Below are 18,646 nucleotides of genomic sequence, written 5' to 3'. Positions count from 1 at the left end.
AAGGTAGTGGAAATTTCCCTTTTCATCATGGTGGTTCTCATTCTCTTGGAAAGTGTAAAGCATTTAAGGAATTTGTTCAAGAACAATACGATCATGCTTGTATATGTCTTTCAATCAATCTCGCTCTCTTTTTTGGTGAAAAGGTAGTGCCTTAGCACTCGTCTCACCTCATGTTGCTCCTCACCCTATGAAACAAGTAGTTAACTTAATTGGGGGCTCTTTTTCATTAGAGGTGGCACCTTTTCAATTTCAAATATCTTGGGGTAGAAACATGATCCTCTTTTATCTTTATTCCTGTCTATTATCTTTAAGTTTTACATTTTCTTTTAGGGATTGCATTCTTCATTACTTGATGTCCATTCTTGCATAGAGTTATCCTTCATGTGGATGCACGCGTGTCCCTTGTTAGGACCTATTCTTTGAATTGATACATCTCGTACATGGATAATCTCTCCTAAGGAAATGCATGATTCTTCCCCATAATAGACATCCTTGTCTTCTTGCTTTGTGGGACAAGGAAGGAATTTTTCCCTTTCTCTCTTTCTATCTAAAGTACCACTATTCCCTTTAGGGGTTGCTTTTTTCATGTGTTGATGACTAATCCCTCCTTAGGAAATATATGATTTTTCTTTCTTTCTCTCTCTCATTGAAGATTATCTCTTCTTTAGAATTGGATTTTATATATATTAATGTCTTTTCTTGCATTGTATATTCATTCATGTGAGTATATTGTGCATTTGCTTATGTTCAATCTCTCTTTGGAAGTTGGGTAATTCTTCTCATTTTCCTTACACTCGAGGGGAAATGATCTCTCTCTCTCTCTCTCTCTCTAAGGACCCACTTTTCCTTTGTTGAGTGGTGTTTGTTTCATGATTTGATGTCATTCCTTGTGTGAAGTTATTTTCTCAAGGATTCTCTCTTATACAAGAGGTGTATGTCCTTTGCTACAACCTCTTTTTTACTTGGTGATGTACACCTCTTATAAACTTACCCTCTCACATTGGTTCAAAAGTGTGTCATCTTTAATCAAGAATCCCTTTCACCTAGAAATAGGAGGAAGGTGTGAATTCTTATTCCCTTTCCTTTCTTTCAGTAGAAGATGCTATAATTGTTCAAGAAACTCTTCTTGGAGGTAGATGTCTTTTGAGAAAAGATCTCTTCTCCTCCAAGGATCTCCTTTACACTGGTTGCAAGATATCTCTTTTTCAACTATCTTATTCTTGCTTATAAGAGTATTCCTTCTTTAGCTTGGATTTATGACATTTTTTCCTAAATGACATCTCCTAGGTGTTGAAGGTTGGTATCCGTGTTTCTATCTTCCTTAAGATATCAACATAAAATAATGTTGACATCTTAAGGAGGGGGGCACCCATATCGCTCCCTTTGTATCATATTGTACTATATTTTTGCATATCATTTTTGCACGTCTTAAACAGGGTGTTCATTCTCAAAACTAGAGGAAACAAACTCTTAGATGAGATTCTTCACGCTCAAAACCAGGTGCAACATTTGATATATATCTTAGACGGGTTTACACATCATCGAAACCAGATCAAAAATCTTACACAGGATGTCCTCGAAACCAGAAATGCATCTATCATTCACCTCTTGGCATTTGCACACACATTCATCTGTTGGCATTTACACATTCACCTCTTGGAATTTGCACACACAACCGCCTCTTGGAATTTGCATTTACATTACATGTCTGAAATAGGTTGATGCACACTCAAAAACAGGGTGCTTCATACTTGAAACTAGACTTCACTTGCACACATGCACGAGGATGAGTGAAACTAACATAATAGGGCTAGACTATTCCTACTCTCCTCCCCAACATGGATCACCTAGATACAAACATCTAGGGGTGAGGTATCTATGTTCTCCTCTTTTTCACCATTCTTCTCATTGATCACCTGGATAAACACATCTAGGGTGTATTCATGCTCTCTCTTCTTCCTCTCATGAACTCATAACTTTTCTATTGATAGTTTATGGATGATTCTTTCTTTTCTCTTTTATGTGATCTCTTATGTTCATGAGATGGCATTTTTCAAGAATGATATTAGTTGTTGAGACATTTTGATAACAAGGCCTCTTTAGCTAGTTGACTTGAGGTCTTGTTTTTGGTTATTAGCTTTTGTTGTGTCTTTTGCCTGTGTTTGTCCTTTTGCCTTTGTTTTCCTTTTTGTTTTTGTCTTGTTTTTGTGTGCCCTTGCATATGTTTGAGTGAGTTAAGATCCTAAGATTGGGGGCTTAGTTCCTCAAAATTAGTGACGTCTTATACTCCTCGTGATTTTACTCCACATTCCTCATCTTCTTCATTCCTCTTTCTTCTACTTTCTATGAGTATTTGTGTAGGCTCATACTCCATCTAAAGTGGGGGATAAATGTAGCATCCTAAAATTGCACCCTTTGCAATTTTGACCACATTTGGGGCCCTCACCTTAGTATTCTTATCCCTATGCTTACCTAGGACTCATTTATGCTTGCACCATGCAATAATGACCTTTATATCACATTCCACCTTGCTAGGACCCTTGACCCTTGCCCAAATATGGGATAGGACTAGGGCATGGTGCCTTAGTCCTCACTGGGACCATGGCGCCATGCCATGGTCATCCCTAATTGGGACCCAATTTAAACCCTTTTCCTTATCTCAAATCTGAGTGGGAAAGCTTTCTCCGTGTCGACCTATGTCAAAAAATTAACATGATTTATCAAAGAGAAAGTATTTAAGGAGGCTTTCCCCTCTCATTTTGCATATAGGTGGATAATAAAGAGACTCACATTCAATCAACCAAGCACTCAAGTATTGAAGAATTCATCATCAAACATTTTTAGTGGTATTGAAGGCTGCATATTCTTCATCTATCCATTGTGGAGCAACTTTACATCATTCCTATGGAAGCATGTGTGCATGATTAGGGTTTTGTCATATGTTCATGCCATTTTATACAACACATATGATTACATTCAAGAAGCAGAGCATCATTATTAGTCATTGCAGATTTGAGGTATATCCTTCCATTATTTATTTCAGTATTTGCAACATTTCATTCAAAGTTGATTCCTCAACCGGGGTTTGACTTAGGCAAACCCCTATTCCCAACCTATTTTTCCTTCTTTATGTGTGTAGGAAACATTAATGGAGCCGAGACCTTCATAATAAGATTCATTTATAGAGACAAATCAATCCCCTTTGGTGTGCGAGAAGTGTAGAGGACCAAGGCGACCACCACCATGCTCCCGACATTTCAGGAGCTCTTTCGAAGATCAGATCCAACCTGACTTACATTTATCAGTTCCAGATGCCCAGCTTGATCTCGCATCTGTAGCTTACTGTTTACATGGTTTTACCTTCTTTTTTCAACACTTTACCTAATTTCAACAATTCAACTCACAAAAGAGAGGTTCCCTAATTCAATCCAATGAAGAATTTAGTCCCTATCACTCTTCATTTGGGATTGGATCTATTGGATTAATCTCTCTTTTGAATGTAATGGTAAATTAGCGATTTTCATACCTCTAATGTTGGAAACCCTAATTTTTCACCATTAGACTACCTTTAAGTTTTCTTATTTTTTTCATCCTAATCAAAAGTTAGTTTAGCTAAAATGAAGGTGGAGTTAACCATTTTATCTTGAAAATCATTTTGCATGTTAGGTTTTTTTTTGTCTATGTTGTTGATTTCTCAATGTGGTGTAGGTATTAAAATCATATAAAACACTTAAAGCTATGGTTGCATTATTGACTTACTAATAGACTTTTATAACTATCTTAAGCACAAGAAACAATGATGTATAATTAGTAGTGATTAGATAGTAATTCTCATTTTATTATATTTCTATTAGATTGGGACTTGTCTATGTAAAAAAAATATTATCTTAAACTAATTCAATCATCCACTGAGATTTTTAAATGTTTTGTATCATGTTAGTTGATTTCCATTAAAAAAAGGAATAACAAAAAATAAATAGTGTCACAATGCAAATTTTAGTAATGATAAAGATACTTTTAAGTAAAAATATTTAAATATTGTAGTTACACTTCATAATTCACCACCAAAATGAAGAAAATGAAATGTAAACATTGCACATAATATATCAACATATAATATTTTGACACTTAAAAAGAATAACATAGAGAAAATAAAAAGATAATAATTAAATAAATCCATTTAAATTTTGATAAATAAAATAAATTTATAATTTATAATTATTTAAATTTTACTATATTTTTTTTAATCAAGTCAAATGAACCATCGAATTAACTATACTTCTATTGATAATATTTTAATAAATTCATACAATTAAAAGAAACCCTATTTTACTGAAATATTAATACTATATGATGTTTAAAAAATGAATGAAGCTCCCTCCTTAGATCAGTATAATCAATCTAGTACTTCAGAATTGAAAAAATAGGGAAAAAGAAGGAAATAATTATAGAGTATCATCATATTTATTAATGAGGGCGAAGTTACATCAAAGTTTAGTTATTAGCAAACTAAAGCAGTGATAACATAGGAGAATGCAGCATGATATAATCTGTTCAAGAAAAACATCAGGTTTTTAAACTAATAAATAAACTACAATCTCGTTATAGAAAAGCATGGCCGTCTTAGCTCAGCTGGTAGAGCGCGTGGCTTTTAACCACGTGGTCGTGGGTTCGATTCCCACAGACGGCGTCTCTTTTGTATTGACCGAAAATACAATGTTTTAATATCTTTTAGTGGTTGATGACACAAAGAGAGTCGTTTGTTTTAAACCCGTTTTTAATGGATAATAATACAAAGTTAACATGGTTAGATAATTTAGTTAAAGCTTAATTTATTTGGAATTAAAATCATTAGTAGAGGTTCATAAAGATAATTAACGAAAATATAAATTATGTATATATTTCTAATAAGGTAAATGTGTTGTAGTAAGGTTCATAAAGATAATTAAGGAAAATATAAATTGATTTAATTTATTATCAAAAGTTTTCTGTAATGTACATAGAGAGATTGAAAGAATGGTTGGAAAGTTATAAGATTGTATACCATTTTGATGCATGTTGTTCCTAAGGATAAGACTTTTATTTATGTGGGGTAGAGCATGTTTATAATGCTCAATTTTAATCTACTTATTTAATTTGCTCAACACTAGGATCTACTTAGGATAGTGACACAATTCAACTAAACCCAATCTAACAAATATGGTACTTATTTAATCTACTCAACACTAGGATCTACTTAGGATAGTGATGTACAATTAAACTAAACCCAGTGTAACAAATATGAGAATAAGGTCTTACCTAAACTAGATGTGTACACACTTGTTCCTATCACTTCATTTGGCTCAAAATGAAAGAATCTAATCTTGAATAAGGTTTATTTACTATAATTCAACACTCATTGAATGGAGTAGATTTACTAAATAGTTATATTATTCAGCCATTAATTTTAAAAACTGTTATATTCTTTTTATCCTTATAAGGTTCATATATTGATTGCTTATTTTCAAATTATGATAAGGAAATAACATAAATTAACTAGATGATATGAACGAATTAACTAGATGATATGAACAAATTAACTAACTAGATGAACATAATTTATGATATGAGCATAAATTAACTAGATGATATGAGCACAAATTAACTAGATGATATGAACAAATTATTTTCCATTCTTTTGCTTCTAGAGCTCTCTTTCATCTTGATGATGGATCACAGAGTGTGATCTGAAACGTTGATTCAAAAACTCACACACAATCAATTCCAGAAGTTTGCTCACAGATGAATTCTATGGATTGTGAAAATCTCATATCATCGATATGAACATATCTTCATTTTCATACATACAAATGGTATTCAAAGAAATAATTGTTGGAATCATTTGTCATTGCACAAAAATCTCGGACTATCAATGCCTGATACAAATGTCAGATTTAAATCAACCCACAAGAGGTGGTTAAGCCATGTCACGAGTCCCCAAGGAGGTGCTGACCACCAAGTCAACAATCTCCCCCTCAACACCGACTCATCCTTCAATACCCACTGAAGGGAGACGTGAACCTGTAACCCAAGGATACATGATACCAATTGTTGGAATCATTTGCCATTGCACCAAAAGCTTGAACTATCAATACCTGATACAAATGCCAAATTTAGCCCGACCCATGGGAGGTGGTTAAGCCATGTCACGAGTCCCCAAGGAGGTGCTAACCACCAAGTCAACAATAATTAAAAGAATAACCATAAATAATTAATCCCAGTTACATGTTATGAAGCACAAAGCATTCAAATCTATGTTAATCTTGATAACATATTGACAAAAAACTTAAATCTATGTTTTGAACACCCTTAAGGATATACAAAACATCAAAAATATTGAAGGAACTATAAGATTGACCAAGATAATTGAGTGAATGCGAGTATCACATAGAGCCACTTGAGATGAACAAGGACACACTAAATCTACAAGAAAAAAGTATTGCAAAATAATGGACGCTTAGAATGCAATCGATGGGATTTATTATTATTTCACAATAAGATGTACATATGTAAAAATGAGGATGATTAACTCCAGAGTATGTGCACAAAGATGGTGGTTAGAAAAGTGGACACCAACTAAAAAAACCAAGTAGTGTGTACGCGGTATTAAAATTTGAAATCACCGCGTACGCGCTTAGGTCCATTGTCCTCGAGCCTAAAGCAAAGATACTGTGTACGTGATGTTCTTAGGAAAGTGAAAACCCAACGGTATTTTTTGGCACCTTGTACACGCTTAGAACTCATAAATACTGCATATGCACTCCTAGGCCTTAAAAATGTTATGGCAAGGCAGGGAACTAATAGGCTTAGTACCCCGTATGCGCTATTTGTAGTAAAGAAAATGTGAAGGAAAGGGAGGGACCACAAGAGGAGTGTGGTGGAGGGATGATGCATAGTGGGTTTTGTACTCCGAGTCAAATGCTAAGTCTATCAAGGAAAGCATAGGGCCTCTCAAGCTCAAACTGTGGACCTTGGGATTATTAGATCTACTATTCATCCAAATGGTGATCACTACATGGCAGATGTAATTACAATACAACAATATAAAGTAAGAGAGATAAAGGGGGTAGGGAGAGAGAAAGAGTGGGGAGGGAGAGAAGAAGAGAGAGGGGGATGGGGTATGGTGGAAGGGAGAGGAAGAGAGAGGTAGAGAGAGGTAGAGGGAGAGAGAGAGAGAGAGAGAGAGAGAGAGAGAGAGAGAGAGAGAGAGAGAGAGAGAGAGAGAGAGAGAGAGAGAGAGAGAGAGAGAGAGAGAGAGCAATCAATTAAATTGTATCCTATCAAATCAATCTTACTGCATAATATAATAAGATTGATTTACTTGGTATGGCTATCAATTTCTACCCAGACCATGAGTTTGGAAACCACTTCGTATTCTAAGAATTGTAGGGGAGCAAATTAAGAAGAAAAAATGTGCATTACCAAAGATTGCCCAAAGCCCACCACAGGAGGAGTGTGGTGGAGGGATGATGCACAATGAGTTTTGTACACTGAGTCAAATGCTAAGTCTATCAAGGAAAGCATAGCCTCTCAAGCTCAAATTGTGGACCTTGGGATTATTAGGTCTACTATTCATCCAAATGGTGACCACTACATGACAGACCTAATTGCAATACAACAATATAAAGTAAGGGAGATAAAGGGGATAGGGAGAGAGAAAGAGTGGGGAGGGAGAGAAGAAGAGAGAGAGGGATGGGGTATGGAGGAAGGGAGAGGTAGAGGGAGGGAGAGAGAGAGAGGGAGAGGATGAGAGAGGTAGAGAGAGAGAGAGGGAGAGAGGGAGATGATACACATACACACACACACATGTGTGTATATATATACTTAATATATTATATATTATTATATACATATGTATTATATATTATATGTATATACACATATTATTATATATACAATATCATATTATACATATTATACACACTCCCAAATTTTAAACAAAAGTAGCGCATACACGTTCTTTTAGCTTTATTACCGCGTACATGCTGTTTATAGTAAAGATAGGGCGCACACGCTTCTTATACCATACGTAACCCTTATGCGCTTTTGACTGTTTAGGCTTGGAAATAGGTCTGGATGACAAAGCTATGGGTTGGAAGTTTGATTTCCCTCTATTTCCCTCCTTTTTGACATGTTTTTATTTTATCAACTTGGTTTCTCGACTTTGTCATCATCAGGTTTACATTTCATCAAGTGGGTATTTCTAAAATTGCTACCATATTTTCACCCATCTTCTGAGATTTCTAGCCATATAATTTTTTTAAAATTTGAACAATAATAACATTATTATTGAATTTCTTTTACCAGTGTCTCCATAGTTCTCACAGACATACGTTTACCATTTTTTTAATAACTTTTGATCTACTTATCCAAATTTAAAAAACTTTATATATTATTGTAGTACACTTGATTCCTTACAATTTTAAAAAAATAAATTATATTTTTAATTTTTTTAGTGCAAGTTATGCTTCGCGCACAAACAGGTACCTAATTTTTCAGGATGTGTTCGATTGGAAAAATCATTAAAAAAAAATACTCATAAAAAAATTACAAAAAAATACACAACTTCTAGTGCTCACTCTTAACTATCTTTTTTCCAAAGGATTTGTCAAAATACTAAATCTAACTATGACTTGTTTGAGATGCATGTTAGACACTATGTTATGTTTTTCAGAAAAAATCAGGGTCTATTTTTCGTGCGCGAATGATTTTATCCCCTTAATCTTATCCAATTTTTAAAAAGTTTAATAGTTTGGAAACTAGATTTAGAGTACTAAAATATTTGTTCTTTGATTATCTTCATATCTTGAGTGGATGACTTTCAAATTTTACTTCCAAGTTCAGGTTCACTTGATTTTAGAAAAACAATGTCCACTTATACCCCCCTTTTTGACCACCATCTTTGTGCACTTACCCTCCATGCAAGCAAGCACACCTAAGAAAGCTTATCTTAGTTATATATTATCCACTAGAAAGATTATCTAGAAGTAATATTTTACACTAGCACCACCCTTAAGAGTAGCTAGGTGGATTCGATGAGATTGGGTCCTATCAACTAGGCTCGATGAGGTACCTGTACCCAAGTACAAAATAATTTCATGGATAAAGAGAGAACCTAGTGGGAAAAAGCTCCCCGCAAAATATAGAAAAGAAGAGAAGTATTTGAATGCCAAGAAGAACAAAAAACCCTATGTGAGGAAACTACTCCTTCGTAAGAGAGAAGAGGAAGAGAGACTATACAAAGTTCCCCTGTTAATGTAGGGTATCTTGCAATGATGATAGATGCCCAATATTGAATGCTGAAGATGATTCAATTATGACGAACAAAATTCCTCCCCTTAGGAAGAAATAGAATCATGCAACAGTATGAAAGTTATCTTCCCATGTTCCTAAAAGGAACATGAAGGAAGAAAGTTGAAAAATTGTGAAGTCTCTAAAACAATCTACTCATTTTTCTTTAAGCTGGTGTTGAATTATGATTGAGTCATACAAGATTCAATAACAATGACAAATAAAGTGTGTGATTTGTTTGGATGTGAATTAGGATGTTTCAAGATACCACCATGAGTAGGTGAACAGAGAACAAGAAGATCCAAATTTTAAAGGCAAGTGTGAACATGCTATCTAGAAAATCTGACATAGCATGCAAAGAGGCCATGATCTTTGTCAAAATAGAAGGTGGAGGGGGTATAATAGTTGCCAATGCTAGAGGTTTAGAAATAAGAGAAGCAAGAGGAGATATCTCTATGTTAGCAAGACATTAAAGAATTTTCCAACAAGAAAGGCCCTCTTTAATATCATCATCAATATAGAGGATTATCGACATAATCAAGGGAGAGAAGTATGTCCATAGAGAGATCATCTAGGAATGGAGGTTCATTTATATCTCCATACATTTAACATAATATGGTCTAGAGAGTGTGAGGGAGCTCAACGTGTGATAAGACCCATAATCTATATTCCCCATCACTGAAATCGATTAATCCTTTAAGACATGATCATTTATACTTCTGCATGCAAATATTTTGGACAAAATGCACTTGGTTCAAGAATACGCCCATAAAAATATGGAAATAGATGAATCCATAAGTTAGGATTTCATCACATTAGAAATTGTAGAACTTCCTTCCTCTAAAGTGATAGAAGAATGGTTTGTTATCCCCATTTTAGACTTAGATCCCCCCCTAGAAAATTTGAACTTTATCTCAATTCATTTATTACAAAATGCTTATGTATTATCCTCCCAAGAAAAAACACATAAAAGTTGCACTTTATAAGTTGAGTGCATGAACAACCCCCCATCAAATTACAAAATAAAAAAAAATATTTTGCAAAATTGTGATTGGGCAAGCTTAGGTTAACAAATTGAATGTAGCTTTGATCAAAGATTCATTGTACACAAAAATATTAACATGCTACCTTCATAAAAAACAAAGTTCGATAAATTGCCTTTATTAGGTGAGCTACAATTATTTTAACTACCAAGCAAAGAAAAGCACGATTGCATAATGGCAAAAAATCCTCATGAAAATGACATAAAAACTATTGTCAAAAAGTAAAAGAACTTTGCATTGGCCTATTGATGCCTTTTTGCAATTTACGAAATGTCTAGGTGAAAAGAATGGTTTTAGTATGCAAGCATGGATGTTAGGAAGATGGCGTCTCAAACTTGCAATTATGTATATTGAGTTTATATTTGAGCATAAATTGATCCAAAATTTTTCCCAAAGCTACGGATTGATTAAATATGTATGTTAGTAAATTTTCATCAAAATATCATGTCTAAATTTGAAGATATTAAAGTTTTCATTTTTGAAATTTTTTAAGTCCAAGTTGAAGGCCTTAGAGTATTTTCTAGGACCTAAAAGTGGTCATAATGAGTAGAGATAGTTATAGCTTGATAAAGAACTTAACAAGCTTTTTGACGATTCAAAAATTCCATCAATCATTGAACTCTCAGATCAAAATTTATGGCCTCGAAATTGGCCTCTTGAAATGTGAGATGTAAAAACATGTTGGACAAATAAATGAATTGCAAGAGAGAGTTACACATGTTGGTGTGTTTTTTGACACATCATAGGGCATCTTTGCTAGGAGATAGTATTGGACATCACTTTTTGGATGGTTTTAACTCATGGTTTTGTAACACGATTTGATGGTTTCATGTATTGTATCTCATACATATTAGGTGCATGAGTTGGAGGTTTTGTGTAAGAGTCTTAAAAATATTGAGTTGCCTTCAAATCTTTGGTTGGTGATACTCCTATAAGAACCTTGCCTTACAAGTTTTGAATAACCCTCCTCTCAAGATTAGTATAGGAAGTTGTTTCGCTACCTTAACTTTCTTACAATGAAGACTCTATGAAGCATAATCTCCTACATAAAAAATGAACAACTTAATCACTATAAATCAAAAAAGAAAAAGAAAATGACTTGAATATATAATTTCCATGATAATAACTATATAATAATACCAATGCCTCTAAGTATAAACTCCCTTGTTTAAGTGAATCACTACTAAACCTTAAACTCACCATCTAAGCTTGTAATTCGGAATAAGTTGTGCTTTAATTGACTTGTAATAACTAGCAAGAGAGAGAAACATGAACCAAAATTAAGAAATTCAAATTTAGAAATTTAGGGTTCACATCTGCATCCATAAAAATAACCTTGATCAATTCTACACTTTCAAATCTAATTAGAATTTCAAACAACTAAATGTATAGTAAGATCTAAATCCTAAAGATGAATGCTGATAGAAACAAGATAAAATAAGATTATTTATCAATATCTATACAAAATATACCATCTTATATATACACTAATAAATATATATATTTGAATATACTATTTCCATCATTACTTACTATATAATAGTACCTATGCATCTAGATCCAATCCCCCTTGTTTAAACCTAGGGAGTTAATTTCATTGGTTGACAATGACTTCGACTTCCATTGTCCTTATCCTTATGCTCACATGATAGCATGCTTTTGAGTGAACCACAATAAACAAATTATGTGCATGCAACATCAAATCCATGCCAACAATTGGTGCAAAAGAATTAGCATGACACTTATCTTCTTGAGATTGAAGTTTTTTTCTCCGTAAATAGTGGATGGCTGATTAATAGAGTCGGTAACCATTAAAGAATTTGAAAAGCCAAGAATATTGTCATGAGTGAATGGTTGTAACATGGGAAGTGGCAGTGGAAGCCCCACAAACCTACAATTTTTCAAGCGTGCTGTACTTACACAAATTTTGGATCAGTGTTTGTATTAAATATGTATGAAAAGTGTACAGTCGGTCGTTAAATTCCTCAGTGGGAGGCGCACATAGCAACTGCATGGTGGAACTTTAATCTTTATGCCCCTGCCAAAAACTCGATTCATCATCATCGAAAGCCAGTGGAAAATGTATTTTTTTGTAGTATTTAAGGACCCATTTGTCAGGAGTGAAGACTAAAAGAGTGTGAGTGATCTTTATTTGTTTAGAGCTGTATTAGGGTTCATCTTGAAGAGGGCTACTGTACTTGATAGAATGAAGAAATTTGACTTGTTGTGGTCATCTATTTTGGCCTGTGTTTTTGTGGGATTGTGTTACTGTCATGAGGAAACAGGACTGAGTGAGGATTTCTATCAAACATCTTGTCCCCAAGTTGGGGACATTGTTAAGGAGCAAGTCCATGGCTTGTATGAGAAGCATGGTAATACAGCAGTTTCATGGCTCAGACTGATATTCCATGACTGTATGGTTGAGGTTTGATAACCAACCTTCCTTTAGATTGATGTTAAAATGTTTCAAAGGATATTAATGTTGTCGATATAAATTTTTTGTTGTTTATGATATTATTATGAGATGTTTTTAGATTTGATTGTGTAAGTTTTTCTGTTGATGATTCAGATCATTTATCTATCGTTTCTCTTCTCTTGTCTACTATTTCATAATTACTACAGTTTATAATATTAGTATGAGGCGTTACTGGATTTGAGTCTGAGTTTCTTCTATAACTTTTCAAGTCATTTCTATTCTCTTCTCTTCTCTTGCCTTCTAATTTCTTACGACGAATCATTAAATTTGATAAAAAAGTTCACACAGTTGAATCCAGAAACATCTCATATCAATAGTATTGTTAGACATGAAGTAATTTTTTTTTCTCTGTGTAAGTTTTTTCTATTGTTTCGGATCAAATTTTATGACTTGTCATTTCTCAATTGCTATAGTTTATGATATAAGTATGAGATGTTTTTGGATTTGACTAATAATATTATTGAATGTCAAATAATTTGATTTTTTTAAACCAAATAACACAGTTTGTGTGCTAAAATTTTGGTTGTTTTTGTGTTTTTGCAATGCAGTCGTGTGATGCATCCATTTTATTGGACACTCATGCAAATATATTGTCAGAGAAAGGGTCTGATAGGAATTTTGGAATGCGGAATTTTAAGTATATGGAGAACATAAAGGATGTAGTTGAAAAGGAATGCCCTGGTGTGGTTTCCTGTGCTGACATTATTGTTCTTGCTGCCCGGGAAGGAATTCTTATGGTAGGTTATATGTAGCTTTAGTGTAAGTGGATTTGTTGTTTGAATTTTTAAACTATTGCAAATCAGCATTTATTTAAAAGATTTTAATGCTTTCTTAAATCAAAATATTATGGTATGCTCTATTTAAATATCACATAATTTGATTTTTTTAAAAAGTTTTTGAAATGGTAAGATAAATGTTTGTTTGTTATATCAAAATAAATTATATTTAATCAGTAACATAAGTACTTTTACAACTGATAAAAAATTTATATTTAAGATGATCTTTTAAACTTTTTTGATGTCGACTTTTTTTTATTTGTTCTTTTTAACTTTTGTTGGATACAAGAGAAAAGTTAGAAAAGTAAAATTTAATAAGGTCATCTATAATTGATTAAGTTTATTTTAATTAATTAGTTTAAGATTTTATAAAGTTCAATAACATAGAATTTTTAATTTATTCAAATTTCTTTTTAATTTTTAAATTATAATAGGATGAATTTTATATATAATTAATAAATTATCTTACACAAATAATAGTTATAAAAAATAATTAAAAGGGTTCAGTTTAAGTCTTGAAAATATTAAATTTTTATTATAGATATTCTAGGTTAGTTTTAAAGAGATATTTAAAGATGAATTTTTAAGTTATGATTTTGGATTTTTATTATGATTTCTATTGTATACATTTTAGTTGTAATCTAAAGTTGATATTCAAACAATTTAAATGTATGGTTGGTCATTCAAGTATGATCACTATCATATAATGTAGAGTGGATTGTCCAAATGCTGTTGCTCCTTCAATGTGTGTGGTGGGCTACCCTAGTTTAGTTATCGCCTCTTATGGGCTACCCTAGTTTAGTTATCGCCTCTTAGAGAGTGGTTAGCAACCCACTTGAGTTAGACTCTTGCTCGATGTTAGTGTTCTTTAAAGTTATGTCTAAAATAGCTTGATTGGCCTGGTTGCCTCTTATTACTGCATGGTGGGTCACTTAGGTATGGTCATCACCTTCAAGTATGTGATGGGCCATCCAAGTGTTGTCGTAGACTCTAAGTGTGTGGTGGGCCACCTACATGTAGTTACTATCTCTGAATGTGTTGTTTGTTATTCTAATATGATCACTATCTCTAAATGTGTGCTTGATCATTCTTATATGATTATTTTGGTCGTAGTTGGGAGGGCCCCCCATTGCTGTCAAAACAGGAAGGCGAGACAGTCGAGAGAGCAGTGCAGCAGTTGTCGAGAAATACATACCTCTTCACAACGACAGTTTGGACATAGTCTTATCTCGCTTCGAATCCATTGGAATTGATGCTGAAGGAACAGTAGCTCTTTTAGGTATGTTTTCTTCTATTTCAAATAAGTTCTTGAAAACTGAGTAAAATTATTCTTTGTCTAAAGCCTAACTTGAACCCTTGAATACGGTGGTGCAGGAGCGCACACTGTTGGCAGAACACACTGTGTGAATCTTGTGGGCAGGCTATACCCAACTGTGGATCCTCTAATGGACTCAGCTTACTCAGTCTATCTTAAGAAAAGATGCCCCACATCAAATCCTGATCCTAAGGAAGTTCTCTACGCTCGAAACGATCAAGAGACACCCATGTTATTTGACAACTTCTATTACACCAACTTGATCGCCAAAAAGGGGCTACTTCTTATTGATCAAGAGTTGCTTTCAGATAACAGAACGTCTGAGTATGTTTCCCAAATGGCGCAGGATAATCAATACTTCTTCTCGCAGTTTGAGAAAGCATTTATAACCATGTCAGAGAATAATCCTCTAACTGGGAGTTTGGGAGAAATTCGAAGGAATTGTCAGTTTTCAAACCCTGCATAGTTGCTAACAGCTCCACCAACTTTACAAGCTGGAGATAATATGAAAGCTTTTACTATTTACAATAATGATATAAACTGTAACTATGCATCATGGGAGATGTTTATAGGCTTAGAAATGTATCTGTGATAGACACAAGTAGAGTAGATGACAAAGAAAATGTAAAGCAAAATGCTTGGGTATTTCTGGTATATTCCAGTCCCAAAAGTGTTTTATATATATCTTTTATAATTATTGTAGTTTGAGAGAACATTATTAGCCAGACCCTTTAAGGGAAAGGTTTATTTTAAGGTTCTTGTGGAGGACAAAATGTCACTTTGTCATGTATGGGGTTTAAATAGAATACTTAAAAGAGTTATAAGTTGATTTTTTCATACATGATGGTATGGTTACATACTATTTTCAAAAAAATGTTTACGTTCATATGTTGGTTTTTTTGACTTGGCTATGCATTAAGATGTTTCTTAGAAATATTTGTAAAAACGAAAAAAAAATAGAAAAAGCATTTTGAAAATGTAATCTTTAATAATGAAATTTATAATATAAATTAAATATTAAAACTTGTGATGGTTTGGAAGAGCTTTATTGTTTTGTATTATAAGTGTAACTATGTAGGGGCACACACCTTCATCTTAATTAATTTAGTTTAAGGAAATAACTAAAACTAACAAATAAAGATATTAAGATTAATAATATCACAAGTGCTTATTCATATTAGCCTAATATAGAATATTAGTGTCATAACATTCTCACTCCTTTTTAAAAAGTATTGTCCTCAACACATAGCAACTCTAGATGCTTTTGTATGAATTGTTTATATGTCTATGTTTTACTATAGATGCGGATGCTAAATAACAACTACATAGTTTTTGAAGAAATGAGTGCAACACTAAATTCAGATGGCCTTTAAAAGTTGATGGGAATTAATGACCATGTGTTTTAAAAGAAATATTATGTGCATCCTCTTCCTTTAGTTGAATTCGACGATATTATGAATGTAATATTATCTTAGAAAAGAAATTTGCATCATTCAATTAATCTAATAGCTCATTAAAAAACATGAATATGAATTATATAGATATTTAATCTATGCAATTTGAACATATTTTACATTACTTATCATCCCCAATTGTAACCACTAGAAATGAATGGCTAAACACTTTTTCTAAGACAAAGCATGCTTTAATCCAAAATTTCCTTGGCAATTTTTTTTAATTTTTGACTTTTAACAATGGTGTCAAATGACTTGAGGCTCTAGTGGATTTTGAGTTTCCATATCTTATGCTTTAATAAAATGGAGTTGTGTCATTATACTATAAGAAAATTTGAGTAAAATCAAGCTTACATGTTCACTTTTAATGTTTTGGGCTTAAAAAAACATCGATATGAATTGATACCCATTTAGGAATGGGGCCTAGAGCCTAAACAAACACTCTCAAATTGGGTAGTCACTATGAATGTGTTCCATTTCTAAACAGGTACACATTCCACAAAGTTTTTTTTTTAAAGCTTTGCAAGCTCATTTTCTAGCTTATAGACATGACAATAGTGATTTCAAGGACGCCGCCTCAAAAAAGCTACTCACCTCAATGACCCCCACCCACCAACGCTTTTAACCTCTTCCTTCCATATTCATGTTTTATTGAGGACCAAGCAGGGTTTTAAATTTTTTAATGCATTTTTTTAATTTTTAGGGTTTTAGGTTTTTGGTAGTTTTTTTTGTTTTTTTTTAATTAATATATTTTAAAAAATTTTAGGGTTTAATATTTTTGGTAAATAAAAGAATATAAATTATCATTGTAGGTTAAATTGCATTAAAGTTTATGGATAAAAAATTGAATGTTTTTTTTAGAACATAAATCTTAGGTGTTATGAAATTAAAAAAAATGTCAAGACCTAGTAATTATGATTTTTTTAATTTATTAAGCTTCATCATCAAACAATTAGGTTTGAATTTTCAACAAGTAGGTTTCAACAAAAACCCAAGGAATCAATAAAAAACATGAAACTCTTAGTCATGGAGACATCTAGATCATGGTCATTTAACTCCACTACAATTTTTTTGGTATCCATTAATTATTTATAAAGTTATTTATGCTTGAAGAATTTATTTTCATCATAAATATTGCACATAGTATTTGAACTACAATATTTTTAATAATATTTCCAAATATCACATCTACATTCTCAAATTAGATCAAATTATTACCATATGACATATCACATTGAATAATCTTAGCAGTAAAAGTGTTCCCCAAAAAAACCTCGTTCCATCAATTATTTTAAGAAACCACATAGGCATCTTTAATAGAATAAACATTTTGAAATCTATACCCATATCGATATCTCACATTGATTAGGAATTATCGATGATCAAGGACTTAACATTGAGTGAAATATTATTTATATATGAATTCCTTTAGTTGTTTTTTATTTATATATGAGAATTTCTACATGGTATTTGAAATACAATAAATTTAATACTATTTCCAACTAGCACATTAACATTCTCCAATTAGATCCAAATAGTTTGAATTTGTTAGGAAAATGGTGTCTCAATCTTGCAATAATAAAAAGGTTATTGTTGATAAAAGGTTAACGTTGAAATAAACCTTGTAGGGGAAATCGGTGGCAACACCCCTGAAGCCACATTTTATGTATAATTTGTCATTGTAAATCTTGACCCTTTATCACTAGGTCATAGATCTAATGGTGGATATTTTGTGCACTTTGTTTTCCCTAGAAGACAACCTTATTTTATGAGTGCATTATATTATGGTTGTGTGTTGTGATGTATTTGAAGAGTTTGATAGCTATTGGGTTGCCTCTGGATCTCCGTTGGTGATACTCCTGTAAGAAGCTTGATTTGTAAGTATATTGTAAGTTGTTGTTGATTTCTGAATAATATATTGGGCGAATTTTGGAGTGTGGGGTTTTTATCCCAAAAGGGTTTTCCCCACATAAATCATTGTGTTGTGGCATGCATTCTATTTATGTTTATTTTTGATAAGTTTTTGTAATTGTTGTAAAGATCTGTAAAAATTTTGTATTACCCTCCTCTCAAGATTAGTTTTGGAATTTATTTTTCTACCTTAACTTCCTTTGGTATCATAGCCAAATCATCTTTGGTTTTAGTTGTGGGTTATTGGGTTTCTTGAACTAATCTAGATTCAAGTGGGCACTTTTGTAGAAGATACTTTTTGATCTTGTTGTAGAAATTTTTATATGACAAGTTCGTTAGGG

The 18,646-nt window shown here is 32.8% G+C and overlaps 1 protein-coding gene and 1 non-coding gene across 2 annotated transcripts; both read left to right on the top strand.

Annotated features, from left to right (window-relative positions):
- Positions 1 to 4,617: 4,617 nt before the first annotated feature.
- On the top strand, positions 4,618 to 4,690 carry TRNAK-UUU (transfer RNA lysine (anticodon UUU)). Its single transcript has one exon. It is a non-coding gene; the product is annotated as a tRNA-Lys (tRNA).
- A 7,828-nt stretch (positions 4,691 to 12,518) lies between these two features.
- On the top strand, positions 12,519 to 15,637 carry LOC131047744 (peroxidase 21). The gene is made up of 4 exons (XM_057981539.2): positions 12,519 to 12,798; positions 13,398 to 13,586; positions 14,739 to 14,904; positions 15,000 to 15,637. Exons 1-4 carry the CDS (start codon positions 12,580 to 12,582, stop codon positions 15,404 to 15,406), a joined length of 981 nt encoding a protein of 326 aa, XP_057837522.2. The 5' UTR covers positions 12,519 to 12,579; the 3' UTR covers positions 15,407 to 15,637.
- The last annotated feature ends 3,009 nt before the right edge of the window (positions 15,638 to 18,646 follow it).

Source organism: Cryptomeria japonica, chromosome 4, assembly GCF_030272615.1.
Source record: "Cryptomeria japonica chromosome 4, Sugi_1.0, whole genome shotgun sequence".
NCBI lineage: Eukaryota > Viridiplantae > Streptophyta > Pinopsida > Cupressales > Cupressaceae > Cryptomeria > Cryptomeria japonica.
This window is presented reverse-complemented; position numbering and strand designations above follow the sequence as displayed.